Source organism: Setaria italica, chromosome IX (assembly GCF_000263155.2).
Source record: "Setaria italica strain Yugu1 chromosome IX, Setaria_italica_v2.0, whole genome shotgun sequence".
Classification (NCBI taxonomy): domain Eukaryota; kingdom Viridiplantae; phylum Streptophyta; class Magnoliopsida; order Poales; family Poaceae; genus Setaria; species Setaria italica.
In genome coordinates this window covers 54,358,691-54,386,542 of record NC_028458.1, presented here as the reverse complement: position 1 = coordinate 54,386,542, position 27,852 = coordinate 54,358,691, and the positions used below count along the sequence as shown (strand labels likewise).

General features: G+C 51.2%; 3 protein-coding genes across 3 annotated transcripts; 2 read left to right on the top strand and 1 right to left on the bottom strand.

The window, feature by feature from the left end:
• Positions 1–604: 604 nt before the first annotated feature.
• On the top strand, positions 605–4,516 carry LOC101752848 (protein DETOXIFICATION 27). The gene is made up of 8 exons (XM_004985356.2): positions 605–1,220; positions 2,326–2,867; positions 2,939–3,025; positions 3,143–3,199; positions 3,295–3,533; positions 3,646–3,764; positions 3,868–3,954; positions 4,042–4,516. Exons 1-8 carry the CDS (start codon positions 915–917, stop codon positions 4,093–4,095), a joined length of 1,491 nt encoding a protein of 496 aa, XP_004985413.1. The 5' UTR covers positions 605–914; the 3' UTR covers positions 4,096–4,516.
• Positions 4,517–8,194: 3,678 nt separating this feature from the next.
• LOC101786721 (protein DETOXIFICATION 27) lies at positions 8,195–14,323 on the top strand. The gene is made up of 8 exons (XM_004985355.4): positions 8,195–8,812; positions 10,354–10,895; positions 10,988–11,074; positions 11,196–11,252; positions 13,059–13,297; positions 13,457–13,575; positions 13,679–13,765; positions 13,883–14,323. Exons 1-8 carry the CDS (start codon positions 8,504–8,506, stop codon positions 13,928–13,930), a joined length of 1,488 nt encoding a protein of 495 aa, XP_004985412.1. The 5' UTR covers positions 8,195–8,503; the 3' UTR covers positions 13,931–14,323.
• Positions 14,324–14,675: 352 nt separating this feature from the next.
• Positions 14,676–16,363, bottom strand: LOC101786332 (E3 ubiquitin-protein ligase Os03g0188200). Its single transcript, XM_004985353.3, has one exon. It carries the CDS (start codon positions 16,053–16,055, stop codon positions 14,967–14,969), a length of 1,089 nt encoding a protein of 362 aa, XP_004985410.1. The 5' UTR covers positions 16,056–16,363; the 3' UTR covers positions 14,676–14,966.
• Positions 16,364–27,852: the final 11,489 nt, after the last annotated feature.

Genomic DNA, 27,852 nt, shown 5'->3' with positions numbered 1-27,852 from the left:
TTTAATTAGCTTGCTTGTAGACTAGTTGCATCAAGAGTTCAAGACACGGCAGTGTCATACTGTAATTGCGTAAAAATGGACTCTTTTTTTTAACCATGGCGTGGACGTATGCCTGGTATTTCTATATGAACGCCAATTGGAACGTGTATTGATAAAGTGGATCATCGCTTCATTTCGTACAACTTTTAGAAAAAAAATAGATAGTCACTGGAATCCCAATGACGCATGTGATTGTTGTGTCCTGATAAAACTGATATACAGTTGGTAACAGGATTGAGATTTTTTCCAAGATTGATCTGGTGGATTGGTTCGTCCATATATAACTGACGAGCACACGGTAATCCTACTAGCTCCGCTCCCGAGCCACGGCCATCTCCCGTTAAAAAAAAACATCGGGGCACCGGGCACCGGGCACGTATAGTTCGTAGGTACAAGGGGGTAGCAACGCGGTGGCGCTTTACGTAGAGATCTTTGTGTGTGTGGTGTCGGTGGTGAGGGAGGCTAGGGGCCCGGCGGACCTCTCGTTTAGAGGCGTGGAACAGCGGCGGACTAGCAAGATATCCATGGGCTATATGGGCGCCGGGCGAGTAGGCGGCTTCCCCGTGGGAGAGGAACATCACGTGCCGAAACGCTCGTTTAATTTCCGTCCTTCCGTCGTCGTCGTCGCTGACGCTGGCTCAGGCAAGCCTGGACTCACCAACACAGCCAACCAACTCCCAACGTCCTCTGCCCTATTAAAAGCCGCTCCAATTCGGAGAGAAAGCCACAGACCGATCGACGACAAGGGAGCCCTCCCCTACTCTCCCCGCCTTCTTCAAAACACATTCGGAGAGCTGCTAGCTAGCGTCTCCGTGGAGGCGGAAAACATTAACCAATTTGGAGAGGGAGAGGCTTCGATTGATTGCATCGACACGATGGCTACGGACAAGAAGCGAGGGGACGATGACGCGTCCCGCCGGGAGGCGCTGCTGAACGCCGACGTCCGGAAGGAGTGGCAGGTGGCGGCGGCCGGCAGCGACGACGACAAGCCGCTCGGGCGGATGGTGTTGGAGGAGTCGAGGCTGCTGTGGGAGATCGTGGCGCCCGCCATCTTCAGCCGCATCGCCACCTTCAGCATGAACGTCATCACGCAGGCCTTCGCGGGCCACCTCGGCGACCTCGAGCTCGCCGCCATCTCCATCGCCAACACCGTCATCGTCGGCTTCAACTTCGGCCTCATGGTACGTACGTACACCTACGTCGCCACCGCTACCAATAACCTTCGTTCCTCGGCGTCCGTCGACCGTCGTCGTCCAATAATAACGTTCGAAGATTTTCTCGCCTGTGTTTTTTCAACTCCTGAAAAAGAGACACGCCTGTGTTTTTTTCAATTCCCAGGTGATGCATAACCTCATCAAAATATCAAATGCACTTGCTTTCTTCTGGTAATCATTCTTCAAGCTCACCGCTCTCGAGATAGTATTAATTATAGATCCGGACGCAAAGCCAAACCGAACGGTGCGTGGATGAGTCCATTTCCGCTACATGGGATTGCGATCTGCGTGGGGTGACATGAGATAGCAGGGATCCCCTTCCAGGCAGTGGCAGGTCATCATTAGAGAAAGGAAACTGCGACCGCCGCCGATGTACTATGCTGAAATACAAGCTGAGTGGCCGGCAGCTGCTGCCATCGCTGCGCCTGCTGTTTAGGATTCGCATATCGGCCTCGCACAGCGGTGGCTACCACGGCTCCTCAACTTTTAGGATCTTAACTTCAGTGGAGTAGTGGACGAATCGACAGAAAGCTGATTATGTTGTTATCACCTGACTTGGGCAAAATTTAGCCATACCATAGGATTTTTGTTTAACGTCGAAACTACGTAGTTTTCCCCATTGGTCGGTCGGCATTCCCGAACTGGATGCCCTTTGTACTGGCGCCACAGAAAATTTGATTCTGTAACCCCAATAGCTTCATGTGGGTCCCCAAACGAGGAACACGGGAGTGAGGCTGCTCGATCGGCTGATCCTTTCCGTGCCTTTCGACGTCAGGCCAGGAGCGTACTACAGGCCGGCTACTAACCGAGTTTTGCATTGGTTCTTCCACTGAACCAGGAGCTTCCATTGGACGAATCCTCTCCACTCGTCGGGTTTCACATCTGCGTAGGCATCTCAGGAACTTTTCTTGCTCGTGGTCTCCTCTCCACATCTCTTCATCGTTAATAATAAGTTTTGTAAGGAAAGAAAGAAAAAGGAAATGGTTATTATCATATTGTATGTCGTGTCTGACTGACGTGGCGCCACATGGCTGAAGAATTAACAACCCATTGCATGCACGTCACCCTGCAGCTGGGCATGGCGAGCGCGCTGGAGACGCTGTGCGGGCAGGCGTTCGGCGCCAAGAAGTTCCACATGATGGGGGTGTACATGCAGCGCTCCTGGATCGTGCTCCTCCTGTGCGCGGTGCTCCTCCTGCCCATGTACTTCTTCGCCGAGGACGTGCTCCTACTGACGGGGCAGTCGCCGGAGCTGTCGGCGATGACCGGCCGGGTCTCCGTGTGGTTCATCCCGCTCCACTTCTCCTTCGCCTTCCTCTTCCCGCTGCAGCGGTTCCTGCAGTGCCAGATGAAGAACTTAATCAGCGCCGCCGCATCCGGGGTCGCGCTCGCCATCCACCTCTTCGTCAGCTGGCTCTTCATCTCCAAGTTCCAGTTCGGGCTCGTCGGCATCGCGCTCACGCTCAACTTCTCGTGGTGGGCCACCGCCGCCATGCTCTACGCCTACGTCTCCTGCGGTGGGTGCCCGGAGACGTGGCACGGTTTCTCCCTCGAGGCCTTCACCGGCATGTGGGATTTCCTCAAGCTCTCCTCCGCATCGGGCGTCATGCTGTGGTACGTGTAGTACGTCGTCTACGTGCTGCATGTGCTCCATCACGTACTGATAATCTGACGTTGGCATCCAGCTTGGAGAACTGGTACTATAGGATCCTCGTCTTGCTGACAGGAAACCTCCCGGACGCGGCTATTGCAGTGGATGCACTCTCCATCTGGTACGTAATTGACCTATCAATTTTGCTTTTTTTTTTACCTCACCAAAGTAAAAGTAGCCACTACAGGATATGTTTCATCTGAGAACGAATCTTTTTTAATTTGTTGTGTGCATACAGCATGACGATTAACGGGTGGGAGATGATGATTCCCCTTGCGTTCTTCGCAGGCAGTGGGTATGTTTATTCTCTTTGGTACACATACATTTCGTATTATGCATGCATGCATGCGCAATGTTGAGGAGATTTGGTGGTCGATTGTATTCTTGCAGAGTGCGTGTGGCGAACGAGCTCGGCGCCGGCAACGGCAAGGGTGCCAGGTTCGCGACCATCGTGTCATCGATTACCTCGCTGGTGATCGGGCTCTTCTTCTGGGTGCTCGTCATGGTTCTCCACCACAAGTTCGCCATCATCTTCACCTCCAGCAACGTCGTGCTGGCCGCCGTCGACCACCTCTCCGTTCTTCTGGCCTTGACCATCCTCCTCAACAGCATCCAGCCCGTCCTCTCAGGTCAGCTATCTTCCTTATAAACACTCCCATATTACAGCCCATAAGATACATATGACTATTGGCCCGGCCCGATAGGATGGCTGTACTGACTGACCCAGTTCATTCAATTCAGGTGTTGCCGTTGGGTCGGGTTGGCAATCCATGGTGGCCTACGTCAACATCGGCAGCTACTACCTCATCGGCATTCCCATGGGCATCCTGCTCGGATGGCTCTTCAACCTTGGCGTGCTGGTACGTTGTGATCGAACTATGCTGTGCAAATCCCTCTCGCCGCCAGTCACCTGTGCAAGCTCCAACATTATATTGCTTCGCCGCCTGAAATTGGTTTTCGCAGGGAATCTGGGCGGGCATGATCGGCGGAACCGCCGTCCAGACGCTCATCCTGGCAATCATCACGGTCCGCTGCGACTGGGAAAAGGAGGTGAGCTAAACCAAAAGTTTTGTGCCTGTTGCTTGTGGATCGAGAGCTAACGATTTGGATCTGACGTGGGCTGTCGTTTGCATGCAGGCCCTCATCGCGAGCACGCGCATGGAGAACCTGTCGGAACCGGAAGTTAGTTGATGGCGAAATTTCATTTTTTTTTCTCTGGGGTAGTACGTGTGTCACCATATTTTGCCGCATGGGAGAAGAACGAAGAAGAAGCTCAAGGGTAGCATTTAACGAGATGGACCGTTGCCAGCATGAAGCCGGAGGTCCGTTTCACTGAGTTTCGTAGTCTTCGTCTTTCTGCATAGGCGAGAACATTTCACGTCTTTGCACACACTAGTACCGTGCAAGCTAGCATTTCCCATGCAAGAGAAATGTACAAGCATGCCGAATGGATTCGCTTCCATATAAAAAAAAAAGGAAAAAAAATCTGAAGTGTTTCTCTCCCTTTCGGCTTAGTTCCAGTGATGGGTTCATGGCTTTATTTACTGTACATACGGTCCATCCCATCAGCTGCTGGTTATTCAAACAGAAAAAAGAAACTACTGATCTAGACTCTCAGGTTGATACTATGAAGTGTAGGTAGAATCTAGAGCCCAAGTGATCGGTCACAACTCGTCGCATGTAATGTCATTGTCCTCGTCGGCTGCAAGCGGGTATTTTTTTTCTAGGAAAGCTGTGCATCGTTGTATTAAACTCGGCGGAGATCAAGCTCAGGCCACACCCGTGCACACTCAGTATGCATGCAGAGAACCCATTGGCTGTTGGCCTCATTTAATTAGACTGCTACTACTCATGCTGGAGACTACCTAAGCGCCTAGCGCCTGCAAGGATCCACAGCTCGGCCTCCTGCAGAATGCACTCAGTCAGCTCCTGTCCTGTGGAGAGCGCTGATTGAATAATAGTGCATTGGGCTCTTTCCAAATGCTTCAAACTGCAAACGGGCACTGAAAAGCACTTCCTGCGATTTCGGCTTTCCCTTTCGCCAGGGAAGTGTTTGTACTGCTGGCTGCTATACCTGAGTATGCCGTCCTGCAACTAACCTTCCATCTAATCCTTTTAGTCCCGATTAATATTGGACCATGACTAAAGTAGCTTTAGCCTCGGGTCAAAAATGTACCACCGACGACCAGCGTGGGGGAGCTTTAGTTCCGGTTATAACGACTATAAAAAATTACACCAACGCCCTCCCTTTTATCTTAGTTGGAATGCCTCCCCTTTTGTTCCAGTTGGAATTACCAACCGGGACAAAAGGGGGAGCCTTTTGTCTTGGTTGGTATTTTCAACCGAGACAAAACCCTTTCACGCGGCCTCCCCTCTCTCTCCACACCTTTGTCTTCTTCTCTCCTCCTCTCCATTTCTATCTTATCTCTTCTCCTATCTCTATCTCCAGGGGCAGGTCCTTATCTCGAGGCACAGGCGGCGAGCGGGCGCGGGCGGCCGGGCCTCTGGCGGCGGCGTGGGTGAGCTGGCATGGCGGGCGGGAGAAGGCAGGACGACGAGTGTGGGGCGTTGTGGATATTTTTTTATTTTTTCAAAATCTTTTAGTTCCGATTGGTAACACCAACGGGACTAAAGCGGGTCTTTAGTCCCGGGTGAATGACCTGGGACTAAAGACCCCATTTCGTCTTCAAAAATTTATCTCCGATGAATTTTTGGTAGATTTGAGCTCTAACAACCGGAACTAATGCTCAGTTTTCTACCACTGCTGACCTGATCATTCAGATCTTGAAATGGCACCAACCATGCATATATATAGCATTTGTCATCCGTGTCTGCCTCAAGTTGCTGCTCGGGCCGGGGTAGGTGCAGATGTGGCTCTGAGAGATTGACGCTCCAAATGACTAGCATCCTACCTTGATTTTTCAGATTCCCAGCCGTTTGCAGTTATGCACGTCATGCATAGTGCTGACGAGACTTTCTTCCCAAAGGCCCGGTGGTTCACCAAGCAGAACGGAAGTGTCCGGCGGTTGAGCACGAATAGGCAGCGCGCGAGCGTACCAGCGGGAGTGCGTGAATACAGCAGTTCAACCACGCGCGGCTTGTCGGATTCGCTGGCGACTGCTGCCACGTCCGCCGCCCGATCAGCCAGCCGCCCCTGCCCGTTAATCCGCCTCTACCTAGCTAGCTCCTCTATTAAAAGCCGGGCAGCTCGCCCGTCCTGTCCACTCTCCACTCCCCTCTCCACTAACACCTCGACAAGAACCAAAGAAAGCGTAGCAGGGCAGGGGAGGGAGAGAGGGAGAGGGGGGTTCTGGCCGTCTCGCCATGGATCACCATAGTCAGAGAGAAGGAAGATGCTGGGAGGAGGACAGCAGCAGCTGCAGCACGGTGGCGCTGCTGAACGGCGACGTGACCAGGGGGGAACGGGAGGCGGCCGCGGGTCGTAGAGCAAACTGTGGAGCAGCGTGTGGGCGGAGTCGAGGAAGCTGTGGGTGATCGTGGGGCCAGCCATCTTCGACCGCATGGCTACATACACCATGAACATCATCACGCAAGCCTTCGCCGGCCACCTCGGCGACCTCGAGCTCGCCGCCGTCACCATCGCCAACTTCGTCGTCGTTGGCTTCAACTTCGGCCCCATGCTACGTACACCTCGGCGGCCTGCCTTTAGTACATGTATATATAAGTGAAATACATTTTCAAAAAAATACGGATTCCTTCCGTGTACAAGTGCCCCGGGTTTTTAGGAGTTCGGCACTAGCATTATCCAATTACATCAATTTGATTGCATAGGACTAGCACTTTATATGTACTAGTTGCCCTTTTAAGAGGGCACATTATTAATAGCAAGTTTTTGTTGAGTTTCGGATCCAGTTACCCTTAACTAATAAGTAGCATAAGAATTAATATACTCTTAGAATTCTCTTGGAGCTTTTCTTTTTTAAAAAAGGAATTATGTCAAATCGTTGGTGCTCTTTTAGGCACCATTTATTTTGTCGGGTCAAGGCACCACTTACAGTTGTAAAATGAGTGGAAAACTGTCTTTTTGGCGAAATTAGACTTGTATTAATGCAAATATCGGGGCTAGATAAGCTAGTTTATCAATCACATCAACACACAAACGCAATATCATCATACATGATGATGGGAGTCCTTTTGACTACGACTTTGACGGATGCTTTGATTTTTCCACATGAGCAGCAAGCTAGTGGAGCAAGTATTATTATTACCGTGTCATTTCACTTCATTTGAGTTTAGAATTTGGAATTCCAAAGCACCTGGCGAATAAGGTGGAGCTATAAAGTGAAAAAATGGAGAGAAAATTTCACCTGAAATTTACCCAAAGATGACAATTGTTGGTCCTGTTTACCTAGCCTATAGTACGAATCAAGATTCAAGAGACACTTTTTTTTAAACCATGGCTTGGATGTATGCTTGGAATATCCACATAAGCGACAACTAGAACTTGTATTAACAAGTGGATCATTGTTTCATCTGATACAAGCTCTTAGAGAATCTTTATAAAAAAAAGCTCTTAGAGAGAGAAAATGGCAGTCGATATATAGCATCCCATGAGTGACACATGTGATCTCTGTCCTGATATACACACACACAGTTGGTGTCCGGATTGAGAATTCTTTTTTTCCAATTTGCTTTGTGATCTGAAGACGAGCACGTGACAGTCGTCACAGTCCTACTCCGCTCCGCATCCATGGTATAATCTGAATCCGCTGCAAAGCCTGCAAGCATTGGTCCCTGTTCCTACTGCAAAAGCGATCGGTTGGTACTAATCCCGTGGGTGCTACGCTAATTACTCCTTCCAAAAGGACCTGGACCTCCACGATATTTGGGCACGTTCGTCCGTCCGTACACGCAGATAGCGACGGGTTGGAAGTTTCAGTGTGGCTGCCGAAATCGCTTTTTTTTTTTTATCTGGCTGCTGCGCGCGCACAGGCTGCGCCGTGTATGGTTGCGCCAGGCCGTGGGCTCGTCGTCGCATGTAGGCGTGTAGCACGACACGATACAATATGTACCTGTCCTGGGACACACGATCACACGTACGGGCGCTGGATGCGCGTCGTCGTGGGAGATCAGGTTCTGGTGGGGCGTGTCACGGAGCGGATCCGTCGTGTTCGGTAGGCGGCCAGGCCCCGTGGATCTCGTTTAGTTTTAGGAGGTGAGAACAGCGAGCCGGCAGCGAAATGATTCATGGGTATAGTAGCTGGCCGCCGCGGCGCCGCGCGAGCAGCCTAGGCGGCGGGAGCGCCCAACGCTACGGGGAAAAGCTCGCGCGCAACAACCACGCGTTCCCGAGACGCCCGGGCGCGCGCGGCTCGTCCCTGTCCCTGGTATACACACCCATCTTCGCTACCGTCTTTGCTTCCGTCGTCGCTGACGTTGGCTCCGGCGAGGCTGGACTCACCAACACAGCCACGCAACTCCCAACGCCTCCTGTCCTGCCTATTAAAACCAGGCCGGTCTCTCACGCTCCACTTCGGAGAGAGCCAGACCGACAAGAGTCCTCCTCTAACTGCCTTCACATCAGAAAGCATTTGGAGAGGTAGAGAGATCGAATAACCAAGAGGCTTGGATTGATACGATGGCCACGGGCGGCAAGCAGAGAGGGGATGACGAGGAGGAGGCGCGCCGGGTGTCGCTGCTGAACGCCGACGTGAGGAAGGAGGACTGGCAGGTGGCGGCGGCCAGCGACGACAAGCCGCTCGGGCGGAGGGTATGGGAGGAGTCGGGGAAGCTGTGGGTGATCGTGGCCCCCGCCATCTTCAGCCGCGTCGTCACCTACAGCATGAACGTCATCACGCAAGCCTTCGCGGGGCACCTCGGCGACCTCGAGCTCGCCGCCATCTCCATCGCCAACACCGTCGTCGTCGGCTTCAACTTCGGCCTAATGGTACGTACGTGCACGCCGCCCCCGCTACCTGCCTGCCTTCCTTCCTCGCCGCCCGTCCCAAGTTCCGCCCGGCCAATCCTGCAATCGATCCGCTCCGCATTCTCTTCGGCAAGGCAGCCAAGGTTCCCCCTTTTTCCCCCTAAAGACAATAGTGTGGCACAAGTTTTCCTGATCTGATAGCATGCGTGGGACATGTGCGTCGATCGTCGTTTCGTGTGTGCACTCTACAAGAGGATCGCAGAGTCTAGATCGAGCTCTAAGCTATACGCTAGCACTATCTACTTCTAGTTTTTTTCGTTTTCGTTTTTGTTTTCTTGTGTTTTTCCCCCGAACACTAGCAGCTAACTGGTCCGGACTACTTCATTTACACGGTGCATGCATTTACTACGTATCCCAGCTGCCGCTATCTCGGCTGTACTACACGCATCCATCCATACCATACGTGTCGTCGATAAAAGGAAACCAAACTACTGTAACTGACCTACAGCCAGAAATAAAGCTACGGCTGAGTTTTTTTCCCAGGCGACGCATCAATTCATAAAAAAAAAATCAAATGCACTTGCTCTCTTGTGGTAATCCTTCAACCTCTCAAGATAGTACCAGTATTCAGATTCGAACTGTGACGCCAAACCGACCGGTGAGTGGACGAATCCATTCCATTCCCGCTACTTGGATTGCGATCTGCTTGGGATGACATGACAGGGAAGGATCCTTCCAGACAGCGTACTGAACTTTCCTTTCTCTTCTTGTTCGCACGCGTCGATAGACAAGTAAAGAAAGGAAACACTGCGAGCGCCGCTGAGTGGCCAGCAGCAGCTGCCATCGCTGCTCCTGCTGTTTAGGATTCGCATCCATTACTGGACTCGCACAGGTTCCTCAACTTTTAGCTGCATTCGTCAGTGGATGAATCGACAGAAAGCTGATTTAATTTTGCCGTTATCACCTGACTTGGACGTAATTTAGCCATACCATACCATAGGGTTTTTCTTAGTGGTGTTAGGCACTACACTTTGTCGAGCGTCAGTTCTAGGCTTATCTCGGCACGAATGAACTGGCGATAGATGAAAGATCACGGGGCAGTTGCCATTCCAAGTTTCCAACGGGTTTGGTGTGTCAGCTGTGCGTAGTTTCGATTAGATGGAAATTTGCGTATTTTCGTTGTGGATCAGCAAATTAAGTTCATCTTTTTGCCTAGATGGTGGGTATGGTCGATGCGTAGTTTCTTCCCCTTCGGTCAGTTCGGTGTTGATGAACATCCAACGCGTGCGGTATTCCCGAAGCATATGTTCCTACTGACCAGTATGACCTACCCTACCAAATTGTACTAGCGCAACAGAAAATTGATTCTGTAATCTGTGATCGCAATCGTCTCGGTCCCCAAACGAGGACCACGGGAGTGCTAGCTGGTGCCTTTCGGTGCCAGGGAGTGTCCAACGAGTCCACCGGGAGCGAACCCGCCGGAAAAAAGAAATCTCTCTGCATTAAGTTTTTTCCAAAAAAAAGAAATAAGTAGCTGATGAACAATGCTTGTGACCATGCAGCTGGGCATGGCGAGCGCGCTGGAGACGCTGTGCGGGCAGGCGTTCGGCGCCAAGAAGTTCCACATGATGGGGGTGTACATGCAGCGCTCCTGGATCGTGCTCCTCCTGTGCGCGGTGCTCCTCCTGCCCATGTACTTCTTCGCCGAGGACGTGCTCCTCCTGACGGGGCAGTCGCCGGCGCTGTCGGCGATGGCCGGCCGGGTCTCGGTGTGGTTCATCCCGCTCCACTTCTCCTTCGCCATCCTCTTCCCGCTGCAGCGCTTCCTGCAGTGCCAGATGAAGAACTTCGTAAACGCCGCCGCCTCCGCCGTCGCGCTCGCCGTCCACGTCCTCGTCAGCTGGCTCCTCGTCTCCAGGTTCCAGTTCGGCCTCGTCGGCATTGCGCTCACGCTCAACTTCTCCTGGTGGGCCACCGCCACCATGCTCTTCGCCTACGTCTCCTGCGGAGGGTGCCCGGAGACGTGGCACGGGTTCTCGGTCGAGGCGTTCGCCGGCATGTGGGAGTTCCTCAAGCTCTCCTCCGCGTCGGGCGTCATGCTCTGGTACGTACGTCTACTGATACCTCGCGTTGAACATGTCTGTGATGTCGCCCATTGGGCCTCAACTGTGGGCTTACGGCATTTTACGCCTGCAGCTTGGAGAACTGGTACTACAGGATCCTCATCTTGCTGACCGGAAACCTCAAGAACGCGGCTATTGCAGTCGATGCGCTCTCCATCTGGTAACTAATCGATCGTTCTCTTGTTTCTAGCTAGTACCTCCCCAAATTACCCGCTATGCAGTTATTACAATGGTTTCATCTGACAACGTATGATCATTCCCTTTTTCTTGTGTGAACGCAGCATGACAATTAACGGGTGGGAGATGATGATTCCGCTGGCATTCTTCGCAGGCACCGGGTAAGTTAATCTTTGTAAACATTTCGTATATACTGGGGCATGGTGCACCCTGGAAGGCAAATTTCCTTTTTCTCTGGCCGTAGATATTTTCTAAGACTCCTTTTCGAAAAAAATATTTTTTAAGAAAATATTGCGAAAACATAGGAGTATTCCATAGTTCAGGTGCATAATAATATCTATTAAACTAGAAAAGTTAAAACGACCTACAATTTGAAACGGAGGAACAGAGGAAGTATCTAGCATTACTATTTCTACAGCATTATACATATAACATACTGCAGTAGAACAGTACAACTATTTTTAGTAACAACTTCTGTTGTCTCATTTCCAACTTTCCAAGAGAGTAATGGAATTCGTGATGGGCGATAATTGTTACTCATTTACATACTATTCCGGCATCAAAATGGCGTATTTGGATTCTTGGTTAAAGTTTAGCCCTTGTTACATCGAATGTTCGGATACTAATTAGGAGGACTAAACATGAGTTAATTATAAAACTAACTGCAGAAACCCTTAGCTAATTCGCGAGACGAATCTATTAAACATAATTAATCCATCATTAGCAAATGGTTACTTTAGCACCACATTGTCAAATCATGGATTAATTAGGCTTAATAAATTTATCTCGCGAATTAGCCTCCATCTGTGCTATTAATTTTGTAATTAGCCTATATTTAATACTCCTAATTAATATCAACTCCGATGTGACGGGGGCTAAAGTTTAGCCTTAGGGGGTGTTTGATCCTTGAGCTAAAGTTTAATCCATGTCACATCGAATCTTCGGAGGCTAATTAGAAGGACTAAACATGAGTTAATTATAAAACTAATTACACAGGGTAATTCGCGAGATGAATCTATTAAGCCTAATTAATTCATGATTAGCACATGTTTACTGTAGCATCACATTGTCAAATTATGGACTAATTAGACTTAATAGATTCATCTCGCGAATTAGCCTCCACCTATACAATTAGTTTTGAAATTAGTTTATATTTAATAATAATAATTAATATTTAAATACTAAACTTTAGCCAAGCACCCCCGTAGGATTTGCTCGATCAGGCATGATTAGGTCGACAGACTGCAGCAGTGCAGTCTCGTAAGTACAGCTTTTCTTATCATTCGGTCAGTTGCCCTTTTCCCCCCGATCCTTCGGGGCTTCCGGCATCTTCTGGTCCACGTTCTCGTCGTATAGCTTTTCAATTGTTGTCACTGTCATGCTGCCGTGCCCCAGGCCCCCAGCTATGCAGCATCGCGACGTGCGATCGATCTGCGTACACTGTGCGCTTCAGGCTAGCTGCCGCCGGGACCAGCCTCGGGACTCAGCTGGAGTCCGGCCGGCGTCCCTAGATTCTTCTCGGCTCGGCCGGTTGCTAACCTGCTGGCTGCCGCGCGCGCATGCCGTGCCTAGCTAGCTCCTGTTTTTGTTGGCAGCAATGACATTCCTTCATGGTAGCAGTTACTCTCTCAGCTCTCAAATTAAAACAAAGGCGGGAACCGTACGTGACCATGTAGATTTTTGCGTCGCGAAACGTGGCGATAGGGGGCATCAGGCATCACCTTTGATTGAGCGACCATCTTTTAACATGCATATTCGAGAATCCAAAGCTCTGGAGCTCTCTACTTCTCTACTCGTAGTGTCCAGCGGAAGGGGACGAAAGGCCCAGGGGTTCAGGAAAAGACGAGCATATATGCTTTGCCATAGCCTGTGGCCGGCGACGTCTAGTCTGTGGCTGCTGTTCAGTACAGTACCACACTACAACCGACGTCTAGCTAATATTCGAATTTGGTGGTCGATTCTTGCAGAGTGCGTGTGGCGAACGAGCTTGGCGCCGGCAACGGCAAGGGCGCCAGGTTCGCGACCATCGTGTCGTCGATCACCTCGCTGGTGATCGGGCTCTTCTTCTGGGTGCTCATCATGGGCCTCCACGACAAGTTCGCCATCATCTTCACCTCCAGCTCCGTGGTGCTGGACGCCGTCGACAACCTCTCCGTCCTTCTCGCCTTCACCATCCTCCTCAACAGCATACAGCCCGTCCTCTCAGGTCCGTAAAAAAAAAAGAGTGGTGTTTTACATTTACCTTCTTATGTGGGCCTGACAACATCTACAGCCCAAACAGGCCCATTTCCAACATGAATTATCAGCCCAATAGCTGTACTGAGCACATGAATATTCATTCTCGTTTTTTGGGTCAAATTTTCAGGTGTTGCCGTTGGGTCCGGTTGGCAATCCATGGTGGCCTACGTCAACATCGGCTGCTACTACCTCATCGGCGTTCCCATGGGAATCCTGCTCGGATGGCTCTTCAACCTTGGCGTGCTGGTACGTTGTGATCGAACTGTGCTGTGCAAATCCCTCTCGCCACCAGTCACCAGTGCAAGCTCCAACATTATATTGCTTCGCCGCCTGAAATTGGTTTTCGCAGGGAATCTGGGCGGGCATGATTGGGGGAACCGCCGTCCAGACGCTCATCCTGGCAATCATCACGGTCCGCTGCGACTGGGAAAAGGAGGTGAGCTACCTACATTACGCATCTTTCGGCTAAACTGCAAGAATACATTTCCGGCAAAGTGTTTTGTGCTTGTCGTTTGTCGAGAGCTAACGATTTGAACGTGGTGTTGTTTTGCAGGCCATGATCGCGAGCACGCGCATGGACAAACTGTCGCAAGTTCGGTGATGATGGCAGGATCCGGTGTACAAATATCCACCCGTAATTTTGCTCTTCTCTGACATCGTACGTGTGTGTGTTGGCCTGTCACCAATTTTTTGCCGAATGGAAGAACAAGAAGCTAGAAGCAGCTAGTCAAGGGTAACCATGTAACGGGATGGATTGTTGCTGAATGAAGACAGAGGTTTGCTTGGCTCTGTTGGTTTTGCTTGCTTCACTGAGTTTTGTGATTAATCATCATCGTCTTCTGATTAGGCGACAACATTTCTCGTCTCATCGTCTGTGGCTCTTTGCACTAGCACAATGTGCAAGCATGTCCCATCCAAAAGGAAATGTGTACAAGCATGCTGAATGGATTATTTTCCGTAAAGTGAAAAAATTACATCTAAAATGTTTCTTTCCCTTTCGGAGCATCCCATTTCCTTGTTTGAATTTGCGCGGGGCCACACCCCGGTGATGACTTTAGCTACTGCTTGATGCTCATACGGTCATACCAATGTTCAATGGGTCGCCATCTTGCAATCACACACGAGCTCGGGGATTATAAAGTCGCCTGAGAGCTGACCCTTTCGTGTACGACTATTGCGGACATTGTTTATGACGGAATACATTCTTCAAGGAGTTCTCTTTGACCACCGGCCAAAAAAAACAAAAAAAGCTCCGGCGACCGGCGGTGCGGTCTAGTTTCTGTTTTGGACGGTCGTGCCATCTCGTGCCAGATATCACAGTTGGAGGCAATCAAAGGCTTCCAGAGTTCCAGGTAACCGATGCTGTAATTTCTTGCCACCGATACTTTACACTGAGTCAGTGACAAATACTGTATGAACTACTGTTAATGGCCTATTTAAGGAACATTACTCGATCGCTAAAATGGATCTTACAATTCTGGGAGGCATTAAGATCGAGATCGAAAGTTTTATTATGTACACTAGAACCCTAATCTTTGGGTGCTGGTACTACCCGTATGAAAGCATGAGACATGCCGATTGTATCTAACAGTTTGCACGGTCTTGATCATCCTTACATCCACGCAAAAGCAAATCAATCAGACCTGGTTTAATGCGCCAAAGTCAGCTGATTTCTCCTTGTCGTCCCAAGCAGCCCCTGATCCGCTGGGTCTTTCCGCCGGCGCTCCGGTGATCGGGACAACCCGCTGGCTGCCGCCACCGTGGTCCTCCGAGGCGTCCGTTTCCGCCCGGCCCTGCCGCTGCCACGACACGGACCGCCAGAACGAGGCCAGCCACCACGGCGTCCGCTCCACCGCGTCAGGGTACCCGGCGAGGCTCGCGGCCCGGCGGTGCCTCCGGACGGCGGCGAGCTCCTTCATGACGTTCTCCGGCAGCCGCAGCGTGTGGCGGTCCGGCATGTCCATGGCCGACTGCGTCCGCCGGTAGTGGAACTCGTGGGGCCGCGCCGCGCCGAAGCTCATGACGGACTCGGGTGTCAACGCCGCCACCAGGCACGCCTCGTCGCGCTCGTCCTCCTCCTCGTTGTCGTCCGGTTCTTCCCGCACCGCCCCCTGACGCGCCGTCAGGTCGCAGCTCTCGGCGGGCGCGGCCGGAGGCGGGGCCACGGTGAGGTCGGCGCGGCAGAGCGGGCACGTGACGGCGCCGTCGAGCCAGGGGTCGATGCAGTCCGGGTGGAAGACGTGGCAGCATGCCGGGAGCACCCGGAGCTCGTCGTGGTCCTCGAACGCGGCGAGGCACACAGCGCACTCGAGCGGGCCCGACTTGGCCGCCACGCGCGCCTTCACGTCGCCGTAGACCGCGGTTGGGAAGGACTCCACGGTCTCCCTGTCCAGACCGACGCGCGTGCGGCGCTCCGCGTAGACGGCGCCGCCCGCTCCGTCGGCGGCCTGAAGATCCGGGGTGTGGCGGGACGGGCGGCGCAGGGGAGGGCGCGCCGGCGCGCAGCGGTTGATGTAGATGGAGAAGAGGGTGAGGACGACGAAGGCGGAGACGAGGACGACCAGCACGATCACCGTGGTCGGCGTGAACCCGCCGGCGGTTTTCGTGTGGTGCACGCCGCCGCTCGTGCCGTTGCTCTGCTGGGCGAGAGACGGCCGCGCGGCGATGGATAGAATCAGGACCAGGACGAGGAGTGGCGCCGTGGTACCGCGGCGACCCGTCGCCATCTCCGGCGAGGAGTGGATCGCCGGCGGCCGGTGGGATCTGGTCGCGTGGTGTTGAGGGATGGGGAGGAGAGAGAGGTTTGAAGGAACCGGACGTGTTTAATTACGCGGGCGCGCAACGTAACGGACGCGAGACCGGGACGCCGGCGCCGCGCCCGCGCGTGGAGAGCGGGGCCGCGTGGCGGTGCCGCTGACTCAGCGGCTGATGGTGATGGGGTGGCCGGTGGGTGACGCTTGCGTGCATGCCAGACAGCCAGTGTCCTCGACTCGCCCGGTCAGGGCTCGGGGCTCAGGCGTGAAATCGTGCCGGGTGCCGATGCGGCGATGCTGATGAATGCCGATGTGCTCTAGTTCGAGCTCCGATATTCATGCCTGTGATTTTGTCGGAGCTGCTTGTCCTCTGCACAATAATTCTCTTGTTTAAGAGGTCAACTCGCCGGTGGCCGGTGACATACTACAGCCCCATGAAAAGAACGAACGAATAAGCCTGTAGTTTGCTCGTGATTTGATAATGCGGTTTGCTTACGGAGATCGATCACGCTCTCGGAATAAAAACTGAAAGGACCGGGTCTCGCCAAGGTCACCTGAATTGAATATGTCCATTCCGTGGCACGCAGTGAGCACAGCTGCGTACCACTTCGCACCGTCTGGAGACGGTACAAACGGACGCGCTTCCTAACCCAACGCAGGCTGCAAGCGGCGCGACCTTTTTGTGGTCGTTTTCCACCGCCACACCAAGGACGACCTCTACTTCTGACCGAAAGGCTCCCAAAGCGTTGGGCGAGCCAGCGACTGGATGGCAAGCATTGGTCGAGTTTATCTGGGATAAGATCGCTTTCCGACCAGCCTGCTCCCCCGCGTCAGCATGGTCTGTTTCGATGTCGATGTCGTTGTTAATTGGCTGATTCGCAGCCTCCCAGGTAATCTGCATCCCTAACCTCACTCAAGCTAAAGGGGTGGTTGGATACCCGCTAAAATTTAGCACCTGTCACATCGGATGTTTGATACTAATTAGGAGTATTAAATATAGTCTAATTACAAAACTAATTGCACAGATAAAGTCTAATTCGCGAGACAAATCTATTAAGCCTAATTAGTTCATAATTTGACAATGTGGTGCTACAATAACCATTTGCTTTGCTAATGATGGATTAATTAGCTTTAATAGATTTATCTCCGAATTAGACTCCATCTGTGCAATTAGTTTTGTAATTAGCTCATATTTAGTCATCCTAATTAGCATCTGAATATCTGATGTGACCCTGCTCAACTTTAGCACCTCGTATCCAAACATCTCTAAGATTGCAGAGCTGCCATTTCAGTTTGGGGAGCAGGGGTTTCTTAACTAGCTGAACCCGGACCCGGAATGTTTCGGATGACATGCGGCGTGAAGCCGTCATAACCTCGATCGTTCTTTGCAGTGTGAAATCTAAAATACAGTTTGCCAACTACTACTTCGAGTGCTGTTGACGTCGTTTTTTAAGTGTGACGTATAGTCATGTTGGTTTCGAAGCGTTGAACGCTCCATCGATCAATAGTGTGTTACAGATCCCTTTCTCTACCTTTTCTTTTGTGCTGTGGCGTAGTCAATATGAATTCCATTGGGTACCTGACGCTATAGCTTTGAATCCCTCATCATATCGCATATGAATGTACTATTATTTTAGGATGCAAGTTGAGGATAACGAATTCGAAATGTGGACGGGGGACTTCACGCGAGCCAGATTTTTTTAAAAGAATAAAAAATAATAGCAAATCATCGTCGTCGGTTAAGGCTTATCAGCAGCGTAGCCCATCAGCCCAACGCTGCTTATGGGCCGGCGTTCCTTATATAAGGTTCTTGAGAGAGATACATCGGCCCAAAGTTTGAGACGCTTGAGTTAGGCCTTCGTCTTTTCGTGCCCGGTCTTGTTTTTGCCAAGGACGGACTTCCGTGTACAAATCTATCCTTGTAGATGTTCCTTCGTTATGATGAGTTTTGATTGATGAGCACAAATCTAATTGTGGGTTTCTGGATACGAAAAGGGATACGATCGTCGCAGCAAACATTGAGCCGCTCGTCAACTACACAGATGAAGCTGATGACTGACGAGCGTCTGAACTCTGCCCTATGCAACGCAGATAATTCAGTGGAAGGACTGCCAGAGCATCGTATTCCCTGAGGATAACCAACGACGCGGGAACCTTAGGGGCGTTTGGTTTCTTTGCTTATTTTTAGCACGTGTCACATCGAATGTTTAGATACTAATTAGGAGTATTAAACGTAGACTATTTACAAAATCCATTACACATATGGAGGCTAAACGACGAGATGAATCTATTAAGCCTCATTAATCTATCATTAGCAAATATTTACTGTAGCAACACATTGTCAAATCATGAACTAATTAGGCTTAATAGATTCGTCTCGCCGTTTAGCCTCCGCTTATGTAATGGGTTTTGTAAATAGCCTATGTTTAATACTTCTAATTAGTATCTAAATATTCGATGTGACGGGTGTTAAAAATAAGCAGGGTGAACCAAACGCGGCCTTATATTCACCATTGATGGAAACGATATCTCAATCCGTGCCAGAACAGGCCGGCAAGCAGCGAGAGGCGCAGAGGATCTGCGTCACGAGCAGCACAGCATATATGCGGAACATTGCCGCAGATCATGATACCTCCGTGTCCGTGGTACGCGCACACCGCACGATGGAATCGCAATGCCCTAGCAGGACTAGGGTCCCGTCCAGTCGATGATTGTGTTGCTACGTGGCTCTACCGTGGCCAGCGGTGTGATGTCACGTCGGCGAAAAGTCCCGGACGCGACAGGCACGAGGGGCTAAGCTACACGTAAGAACGCATCAGGGTGTTTGGCCGGGGCCATCGTGCTCGCATCGCCCGTTCGATCGATCCGGTCCTACCTTCCATCCATGGGGAGGGAGAACGACGACACGGCCTGCGCCGGCCGGCATGGCCGGACGCCGGACGCCCGGACCTGCGCATAGAACGTGCCCAGGTGATAGGTGCTAGCGCGCTACGCGCGGGCAACGATGCCGGGGCGCGCGGCATGATTGCTTGCGCCGATCGCCGTCGATCCGCGGCCTCATCATTCTAAGGCAGCGAATAATTTGACGACGACACCCTGCCGGCTGCCGTGACCGGACCGGGCCGGCCTGGGGAATTGTAGCTGTGCGCGTACGTGCTGCTACTGCGCTAGGCGGCGGCAGGATTGCGCTGGCCGTCGCCTCCCCTTTCACTTCCTGTCCCTGGCGGGGGCTCAGGGCTCGGGGTCCGCTCCGTCCGCCCCCACGTCGCGCTTGCTTCGCTGCGGCCGCGACGGAACGAAACCCCCTTGGGCGCGCGCCGCGCCGGCTCGCCTTGAATCGCTGCGGGCGGTGGGTTACGGAAGCAGGCGGCCGCAAAATGAGTGGTATCTGCGGGGAACCTCGGGGCCAGAGGGCAGCGGCGATATGGCATCCGCGTAGTACAGCACGTGCCGTCCGAACCAGCTCGCCGGGCTCGTGAGCTCGCCAAATCAGGAGGGACTGCCGCTAGAACGGACGGGGGGCCCGGCCGTCGCCCGTGGGAATAAAGCTCGGGGCCGTGCGGCGCGCACAGTGACGGGGGCAGTTCCGCCGCTGCCGCAGCTGGGAACAGGAACCCCAGCGGGCAGCGCTCTGCGGGGGCAGACACGACGCGACTTATCGTCGCAGTTGGCCGGGAAAAAGTGGGCGCGGCAGCCAATGGTGATTGTTGCCAGTAGGCCAGCGTGCACGAGCCAGTGTATGTGGCTCAGAAGCCCTCGGTGCACGGCGAGCGAGGCCAGACCCGGCCAGGCCGGCAGAACAACAACTCTGAATTCTGTGTGCGGATGTTTGTCACGTTAGGCTACTACTGTCACTGTTTTGTGTTTAACGAAATGTGTACATGCACAAATGCAGTCTAAACGGAATCGTGTGATGTAACATCATCCACACAAAACCTAGAGAATGTGTACTAGGACTAGGAGGCTGGGAACACATCTGCGGCTATGAACACATGCACGACAGTATAGGCTCGACGCATTAGGCGCCTAGCTATAGGCTCAGTGTCGACAGAACGAGCAATTAACCACGCAGCCCCTCTTGCCAAGACAAAATTCCCTTTGTGATTTTGCATGTGTGCAGGCCGGGGCAGGAGGGGATTCCACGTGCCGACATCGGTTGTAGTTAACAAACCAGCCCTACGCCAGCCTTGGTTACATACCTGCAGCCCTACGCCAGCCTTGGTTACATACCTGGCTGCAGTTTGTTATTAGTGCGAGCAAGTGAGCGATCGAGCTTGTCTGTTGCATGACTTCAAGGGCTTGGAGGCTTGGATTGGTTAGCTGGCATGCATGCGATGGCGGTTTTTGTTCTCTCCCTACCTATTGAAGAAATACCCAATTCAAGCAAGGGTTAGCACTATTAGCTTGGACGCTTATCACCCGCCTCGATCTGTCTTTGTAAGAAAACTGACGCATGTAGTACACCCACAGGCCACTGTACAGCGCAGCTGAGTGAGCTCTGATGATCTGATCGCGCAGAGGATTTCGATTGTTTCCAATAAAATTGACATGATCAATCTCCATCTTGGCTTAAAGTAAGCTTTGCATGGTACTAGCTGCATGTGTAAATGGGCAAAAAAAAGATGAGTATACATAGTAGTCAATTGCGGTGCGCCTCTACAATACGTACAAACCATAACAAGCCCGCCAAAAGAAAGGAAACATACAACCATTGCAGAGGACATTCTTTTTGCTCGTAGTTGGCGTACTTTAAAAAGCAATTAGTCATGTCGATCTGGCAGCTGCGCACACCACCCATACTTTTAGGGTTCATCCTCTGGACTGGATGAATGCAATTATAAGAAGAATCTTTGAAATGCAAGCAAAAGGCTAATAAGCGTTGTTCATGCAAGTTGCAATAAACTTGGGTTGCAGACCAGTGAAAGGAAATGGTTGCAATATACTAGTAGTAGCAAAGGAACTGTCCAGATAGCACACAGCACTACGTACTCAAGTGCCCGTTTTGTTTAGAGCGCGTAGGACCCGGGCTGCCGGGCAGAGACGGCAGAGGTTAGCAATGCTTCCAAACTTTGCATTTCACACTTGCAGCATTTTCTTTCAGCAAATCAAATCCCCTTACCTACCTACGCATCCAAACTAATCCCCACACGAGATCTCTCAGGATTTGCACTGACTAATGACCTTGTTTGCACACGTCGTACCGCCACCGGTAATGCGGCGCGCAGGTGTATGGTTTTCGTCTTGGGATGGGAAAAATAATAGCTGTGCCAAAACTGCTGTGATTTTTGTTTCGGCATGGTTTGAGACAAGATAAGGCCATCAACGCAGGATGGAAACAAGATCGCCGAGAATTGCGTTTGGCAGAGAATAGATGCCTACCTATGTTGTAGGAGCTGCACGATGGAATTGACCTTCTGTACGTGCCAAACAGCAAGGTGTAAATGATGTAGTATGCCTGTGTCTTCTCGCTGCTTCTCTGGCCATTCTTTCATGATGGCCGATCAAGAGGAAGCAAAAATGGTAACATGCCGGTTTTCCTGAAGAAATCCCAGAGGTGATTTGCATGTTTGGTTAACATGATCATGCGTGTATCCACGCGGCTGTATCTTCGCTTATACGCAACAAGAACACACGCCAGAAACACAGATTAACGTAATTATGTGCCAAGTGGAGCAGCATAGGGACTATAGGTTACTTTTATCTCGTAGCATCATTCGTGTGGCATGTTAGTTAAGCACTGGACAAAACTGAATTAGTACTACGAACCTCCTAGATTATTGTGGTTATGGGAACAATGCATTTCTAAGGGAGCACACTTGCTTGCATACCATGACTTCTTGATTCGTATCTTCAAAATTAGGCGTGAAACGAGATCGGTTCTGATAGATGTTGCATTCACACAAAGGGCACATAAAATCCACAGGGGCTAGTCCATGTAGTAGAAATCAAAGTTAGCGGATACCTAAAAGCGTATATAACCTTAACGGTCGAGTTTTACAACTTACTAATATAGAGGAGTGATGATTTTGTCCTAACACAGAGAAACTGCGTTTTCCCTGTGGGTAATTAATTGTATTGACGATTTTTATAAAAACACACAGGGAATGTCCATTATTCTATCGGGTTCTACGTAACGCACGGGGAAATACGAGTACAGGAAATCTATATTTTTCTGTCGGTTAGGAGGAAACACACAAAAACATTATAGTACACTCAGGAAAATAATGAATTAATTTATGGGTTTTACACAACACTCAGGGAAATTATGCCATACCCTCAGGAAAATTGTTCCTCAATTTTTTGGGCCGAGTAGCGGCAATTGTAGGCGGCAAGTTTGGGCTGAGTAGGCAGCAAGTTTTGGAGCGCGCGAGGAAGTCCAGCGGGAAAATAAAAAAACAACACACTTAACCCTAGCTAGCAATACCCCCTTCATTCCCTGCGCCCCTCCTTTCCCCTCCGGCGCCACCACCCAACTCGCTTTTTTCCCAGCCTCCCACGCCGCCATCCACTGAGCTCCCGCATCCCCCCAATCCCCCAACTGCGCCTCCGTCCTAGGCGCTCGCCCACCCCCGGCCGCGCCTTCGTCCACGCCACACCGCCTCGCCCACCCCGCCCTGCCCCCATCCCTGTGTGTGCCGCCCCTACCGCCGCCCCCAAATTGAGAAGCCGGAGATGTGTCCGTGACGGAGGTGTTGCCCGTGACACCGGTGCAGGACGACTTCGTGAGGCCGGTTTTGCCTGTGACACCATTTGGAGATCTGGAGGAGCCCGTGATGCCAACATCTGGAGTAGCTTGCTTGACTCCGGCCCATTCTTCTTGCTTGCAATCTGGCTAAGGTAACAAATCCATGTCTTTTCCTCAAAATATAGATGTTGTGCTCTGAAGTTTTTGTAGTTGGATGTTCGTTTGTTGCTTGTTGTCATTGACTTGCTCTGGTGTGGTCTGATTTATCTGGAGATAGATTGAGGGGAATCATATCAATCTGTGCAATTGCAAAGATGCAATAACACCTTGTTTGTATTTTTCTTTTGAATGTCAGTATATTTCCATGTTTATTGTCATCATGCAGTGGTGTGATTCTTTGCTTGTTGTCAGAGTGTAACGACCTCGGTTTAAAAAAAAATCCTTCACGTTAATCTTAATCCGAGTCCCTGATCCCCTATCTCAGTTTACCAAGTCTAAGTGCTCAACCTCCAGCTCGGTCCCGACCCCCTGTGATCCGACCCCTCGCCGTTTTTCCCCCAGTTCCGACCCCACCGACCCCAACCCACCGCCGGATCTTTCTAAGTCCTCCCACAACGTCTCCCATCAATCTGAGCCGTGGACCATCGAGACTGACCGGTGGACCCACGAGATCTTTCTCCCAGATCTCCCGCGACAGGCGCACTCGAGTTGCATGCCCGCTTCAGAGTTCCCTAGCCGCGTGGCTCAACTCCTCCGCCGCCCGCCGTTCCGCCTCGTCGCCGGCCACGACCGGATGGATTCTCGCGCCCCCTTCCCCAATCGCAGCGGAAGCTCCTCTGCTACCCTTTCTGCAGCACCTCGCCGCCCGCGCCCATCATCACATCGCCAGATCCCGGCTGCAGAGCCCGATGCTGCCCATCTTTTCCGTCGCCCCTCCACAGTCGCGCCGCCCCGGTCCTCGCTACGCGACGATTCCTCCTCCGCCAACCCAGACCACAGCAGCGACAGCTCCTTTTCCCGCCCTGTCAGAGCTCCGCCCCGACAATCTATTGCTCCGCGCTTGCCCGCGCGACCGCAGCCGCCTGTCTTCTCACCTGTGCGCCCTCGTTTTTAGCGTCGTTTCCCCGGTCACTTCCATCAGATCCACCGCACAACGACGCCCGCCTCCGCCAAATCTCAACCACCGGCAAACCCGCGCTTGCGCTGCCCTGTCATAGGTGCCCAATGACCGCCGGTGTCATCCCCGAAGTCCTGCTCCACCGCCCTCGTCGCTCAATCGCCGCCCCGACAGCGCACTCCATCACTTTTTCCCCGGCCTTCGCGCAGCTCCCCCTTCTCTCTTCCGCGCAGCTATAAAAGGGAATGCCGGAGCCCCGCCGAAGTTCCCCTTCGCCATCGCTGCCCTCCCACTTGCTCTCTGTTCGTGCTCACAGCGCCACCGCCTAAGTCTGAGGAACTCTCCTCTCCGCTCAAACACCACTTTTCCCAATCCACCAGCCATTGCTCCCTGTGCTGCACAAGAGCTTGCTTGTGGTCCACAAGAAGCACCGCCGCCGCCAGAGTACCACCGGACATCCGCGCCGCTGTCCTAAGCCTTAGTCTTTCCGCCCAAGCCTGTTCTTTCCCGACCCCAAGCCTCATCTGTAAGACGAAGGTAAGCTACCGACCCTTTGTTCGCCTCGTCCGACCCCTCCTATCCGCCCGACCCCGGTTCCGTCTCGCCCAACCCTGTCTGTTCCACCGACCTTTCTCCGCCTCGCCCGAGGGCTCGGCTGTATCTTTTTCCTTGAACCGAGGGTGTATGTGTAAAACTTGGGGACTTTTCAGCGTTAAGTCTGAGGACCCCTAGCACATCTATTCCTCTAGATTAAGGGTCAGATCATAAGTTCCTTCCCATCCGACCCTTATATCTTGATCTCCACCAACTCCAGCGAACCTTCCCACCCTCCTGTAACATGCCGCATGTTTATAGGCTCAAACTTGCAAGTGTTGCTGTTGAAATAACCGTCTAAATGCTAACCAATGCATTGCACTCGTGTAGAGCTGCGTCTCACCGACGGCTTCTACGAGCTGCACCCGGCGCCAGAAGACGAAGGTGTAGCCGAGCTCCTGCCTCCAGAAGCCGAAACCGCCCAAGCAGAAGAGCAGCTTCCCTCCTCCTTGTTCGAAGGCAAGCCCCGGATGCATGAATCCCCTGTGTTTTACCAAACTTGCGCATGCCTTCTTTAACATGCTTGTGCATTTACGTATAGGAGTTGTTTGGAACCATAGATGCATAACTTAGCTCCCTTGATCTGAACACTAGCTGTTGGACCGAGTAGATGCCTTGCTTAACTAGGAAACGGTAAAAGCCGAGTGATTTCCTGTCACTCGCAAGTTGTAGGAGTTGGTTGTTTCCTCTTCTGTTGCAACTATAAGGACGATGGACGGGGCAGGGTTTTTGGGTAACTCTTTGGTGGTCAGTTGATCGCCCCGTCTGTCTATGAAACTTGCTAAGGCCCGACAGTGGTGGTGTTCGTGATCAAGTGTTTGAAAGTACTAATCTCATACCTAGTATGGGATAGGAAAGCCTAGTACCTGATTGAACTAGGGCGTGGCTTATACCCCTGCTGTCCCTGGAACGAGGTTCGCATGGTGCATCATGTGGGTGCAAGTGCGGTCACAGTACGGTAGAGACCGGGACTGTGGAGCATTGCATGCCAAGGGAAGTTTGGACCTGACACGCGCCTGGGAATTGATGGGGACGGCCGACACAGGAAGCGACCCTTGTGGTGCGCGGATGTCGTGAGATTAGATTCGCCATGCATGATTAAGAAACTCGAATCGATTCGTCTGCCTCTCACAGTTTGAGATTGCTTGATCGCTATATCACCCTAAGTAATAAAGGAATCTGATGATGACATGGTCTTGATGATGTTATATATACCTTTTGGTTGGTTCTATGGTTGCTTAGAATAGGTTGCAAACTTAGACCGGATAATGAACTCAGAACCGGAGCTAAAACTTGAAGGTAGGGATACACCTAGTGCTTTTGGCAAATAAACCCCTCAGCCAAAAGGCCTTGCATGTCTACAAGTGGTGGAGTAGCGTACTCCCTGTCGGTTAAGTCTTGTTGAGCTTAGTAGCTCAGCCTTGTTGTGGCTCTTCTTTTTCAGGTGAAGTTGCTGCCTCTGAGCCTTCCTCTGCTGGCACTTGGCCGCCCCAACTCCCTCCGGGTTGGACGGTTGAGTGGGATCCCTCCTCGAACGGCGATGAGAGGGATCACTGATGTCCCGGTTGGCCTCACCAGGGATGTCTGACCCCGACGAAGTAGCTTCCGCTCGTTGTTTTACCTTCTGTTATTTTTCTTCTGAACCTTGTAAACTCTGATGTTGTTTTATGGCCAAACTAAATGGTTAATCTGGTAACTCAGGGGACTTGTTGTATTCTCTGGAACCGCTCACCTTCGTGTGGGTTTGCTATTCGGTCCTGTTCAAGTGGTTAAATCGGATGAAATCCGACGGCACTTCGTGTTTACTTGGTTAAGGCACGAGAGTCGCATATCAGGCGGCTTAATCATGACTAATCAAGCAAATCCGAAGTGGATCCACCACACAGAGGTCATTGAATGTCAGTACATTTCCATGTTTGTTCTGGGACCTAATACAAGACCTAATACAATGCGGCACAAATTATGTGGTAACTAATATATTAATCTTTTAATCACAGAAATAGTTAACATGTCACACCGTACATGGCTCGTGCCCTTTGTCATGCACGCAACAATCGTACTGCCAACATACGTGCCCAGCAAAGAAGTGCTTCTTATGGTACACCTAATACTGGCAGTGCCTCCCAAAGGAACAAATCTGCTTCTCCTCCCCAAGTACAACCACCTAAAAAAAGAGGAAGGAAGGCGGGCTCCCAAACAAAATTAATACTACCTCAGCAAGGTGCTAAGGTGTTATACCAGCCGGTGACATGTGAGTACATTGACATTTGATGCTTGCAGTAAGCTTCCATTACTGAACAGTTTAGTTTAGTTAACACCTACCGATATTTGTGTATAGGCAATTTAGTTGTGTCAACTATAAGCCCCTTACAAATACAATACTCAACTTGGGGCCATTCTCAAGAGAGAATACCTAGGTTTGGTTGAGGACAAGGATGCAAATGATTTAGTCATTAGGAAGCGTCCTGCTCTAGAATGGGCTGATTATTTTCTGGATCTGAGTTGATAGAGACAAGTGCGAATGGGCTGATTATTTTCTAGATACTGAGTTGATAGAGACAAGTGCAGAATGAGTGCTTTGTGAATTTTGGGTAAGCAACATATACTTTACATGGTCTTTAAATGAATGTAGCATGGATTTTTGAATTTTGGGCTGATCATTTTGTCTCTCCAAATGCAGCGCTTGTTTGAGGTTCCAGATCACCTTCAGGAACAGGCAGACCGCGTCGTTGAAACATATTTGCAGAAAAGGGTGAGAGACATGATGTACCAAGCACATGTGGATGCTGTAAAGGTTTACTACAGGGGTTAAGGTCAGGATGTTGATGATACACTAGCTCGCCAATAGAGCTTGAGTATCAACAGTACATGGATGGCAAGCTCAACTGGTGTGATGATCATGTGTGGCCTAAACTATGTGCTTATTGGTGCTAAAAAGATTTTAAGTTGAAACGGAAGAGAGGGCAAGATGCTCGCTTGAATTCTGATGATACAGCTCAAAATCATGGAGGATCTAGACCATTCATAGAGACACAACAAACTGATATGCATGTGTATATTTTTTACTATAATTTCATCTACGACTCATCAGGCATATTTTGTGTTCATATCTCATTCAACTATTTTTTGTTGTTGTAGGCAGCGAAGTTTGGACCAGAGAAGGCAACCCTTCTTAATGTCTATGCAGTGATGATATCTAGCATGAAAAGTGTGGATAGCACTGCTAGCAGTGGTGCAATCAGGAGTCGCAAAGCACAAAAACGTCTGGTATTTATGTTCTACTTTTCCACAGATTCAAAATGGGTTGCAAGCCTTCACTTCCTGATTCAAAAATTCCTTGCAGGATGAGTATATTGCGGGTACAAGGAGGGTTG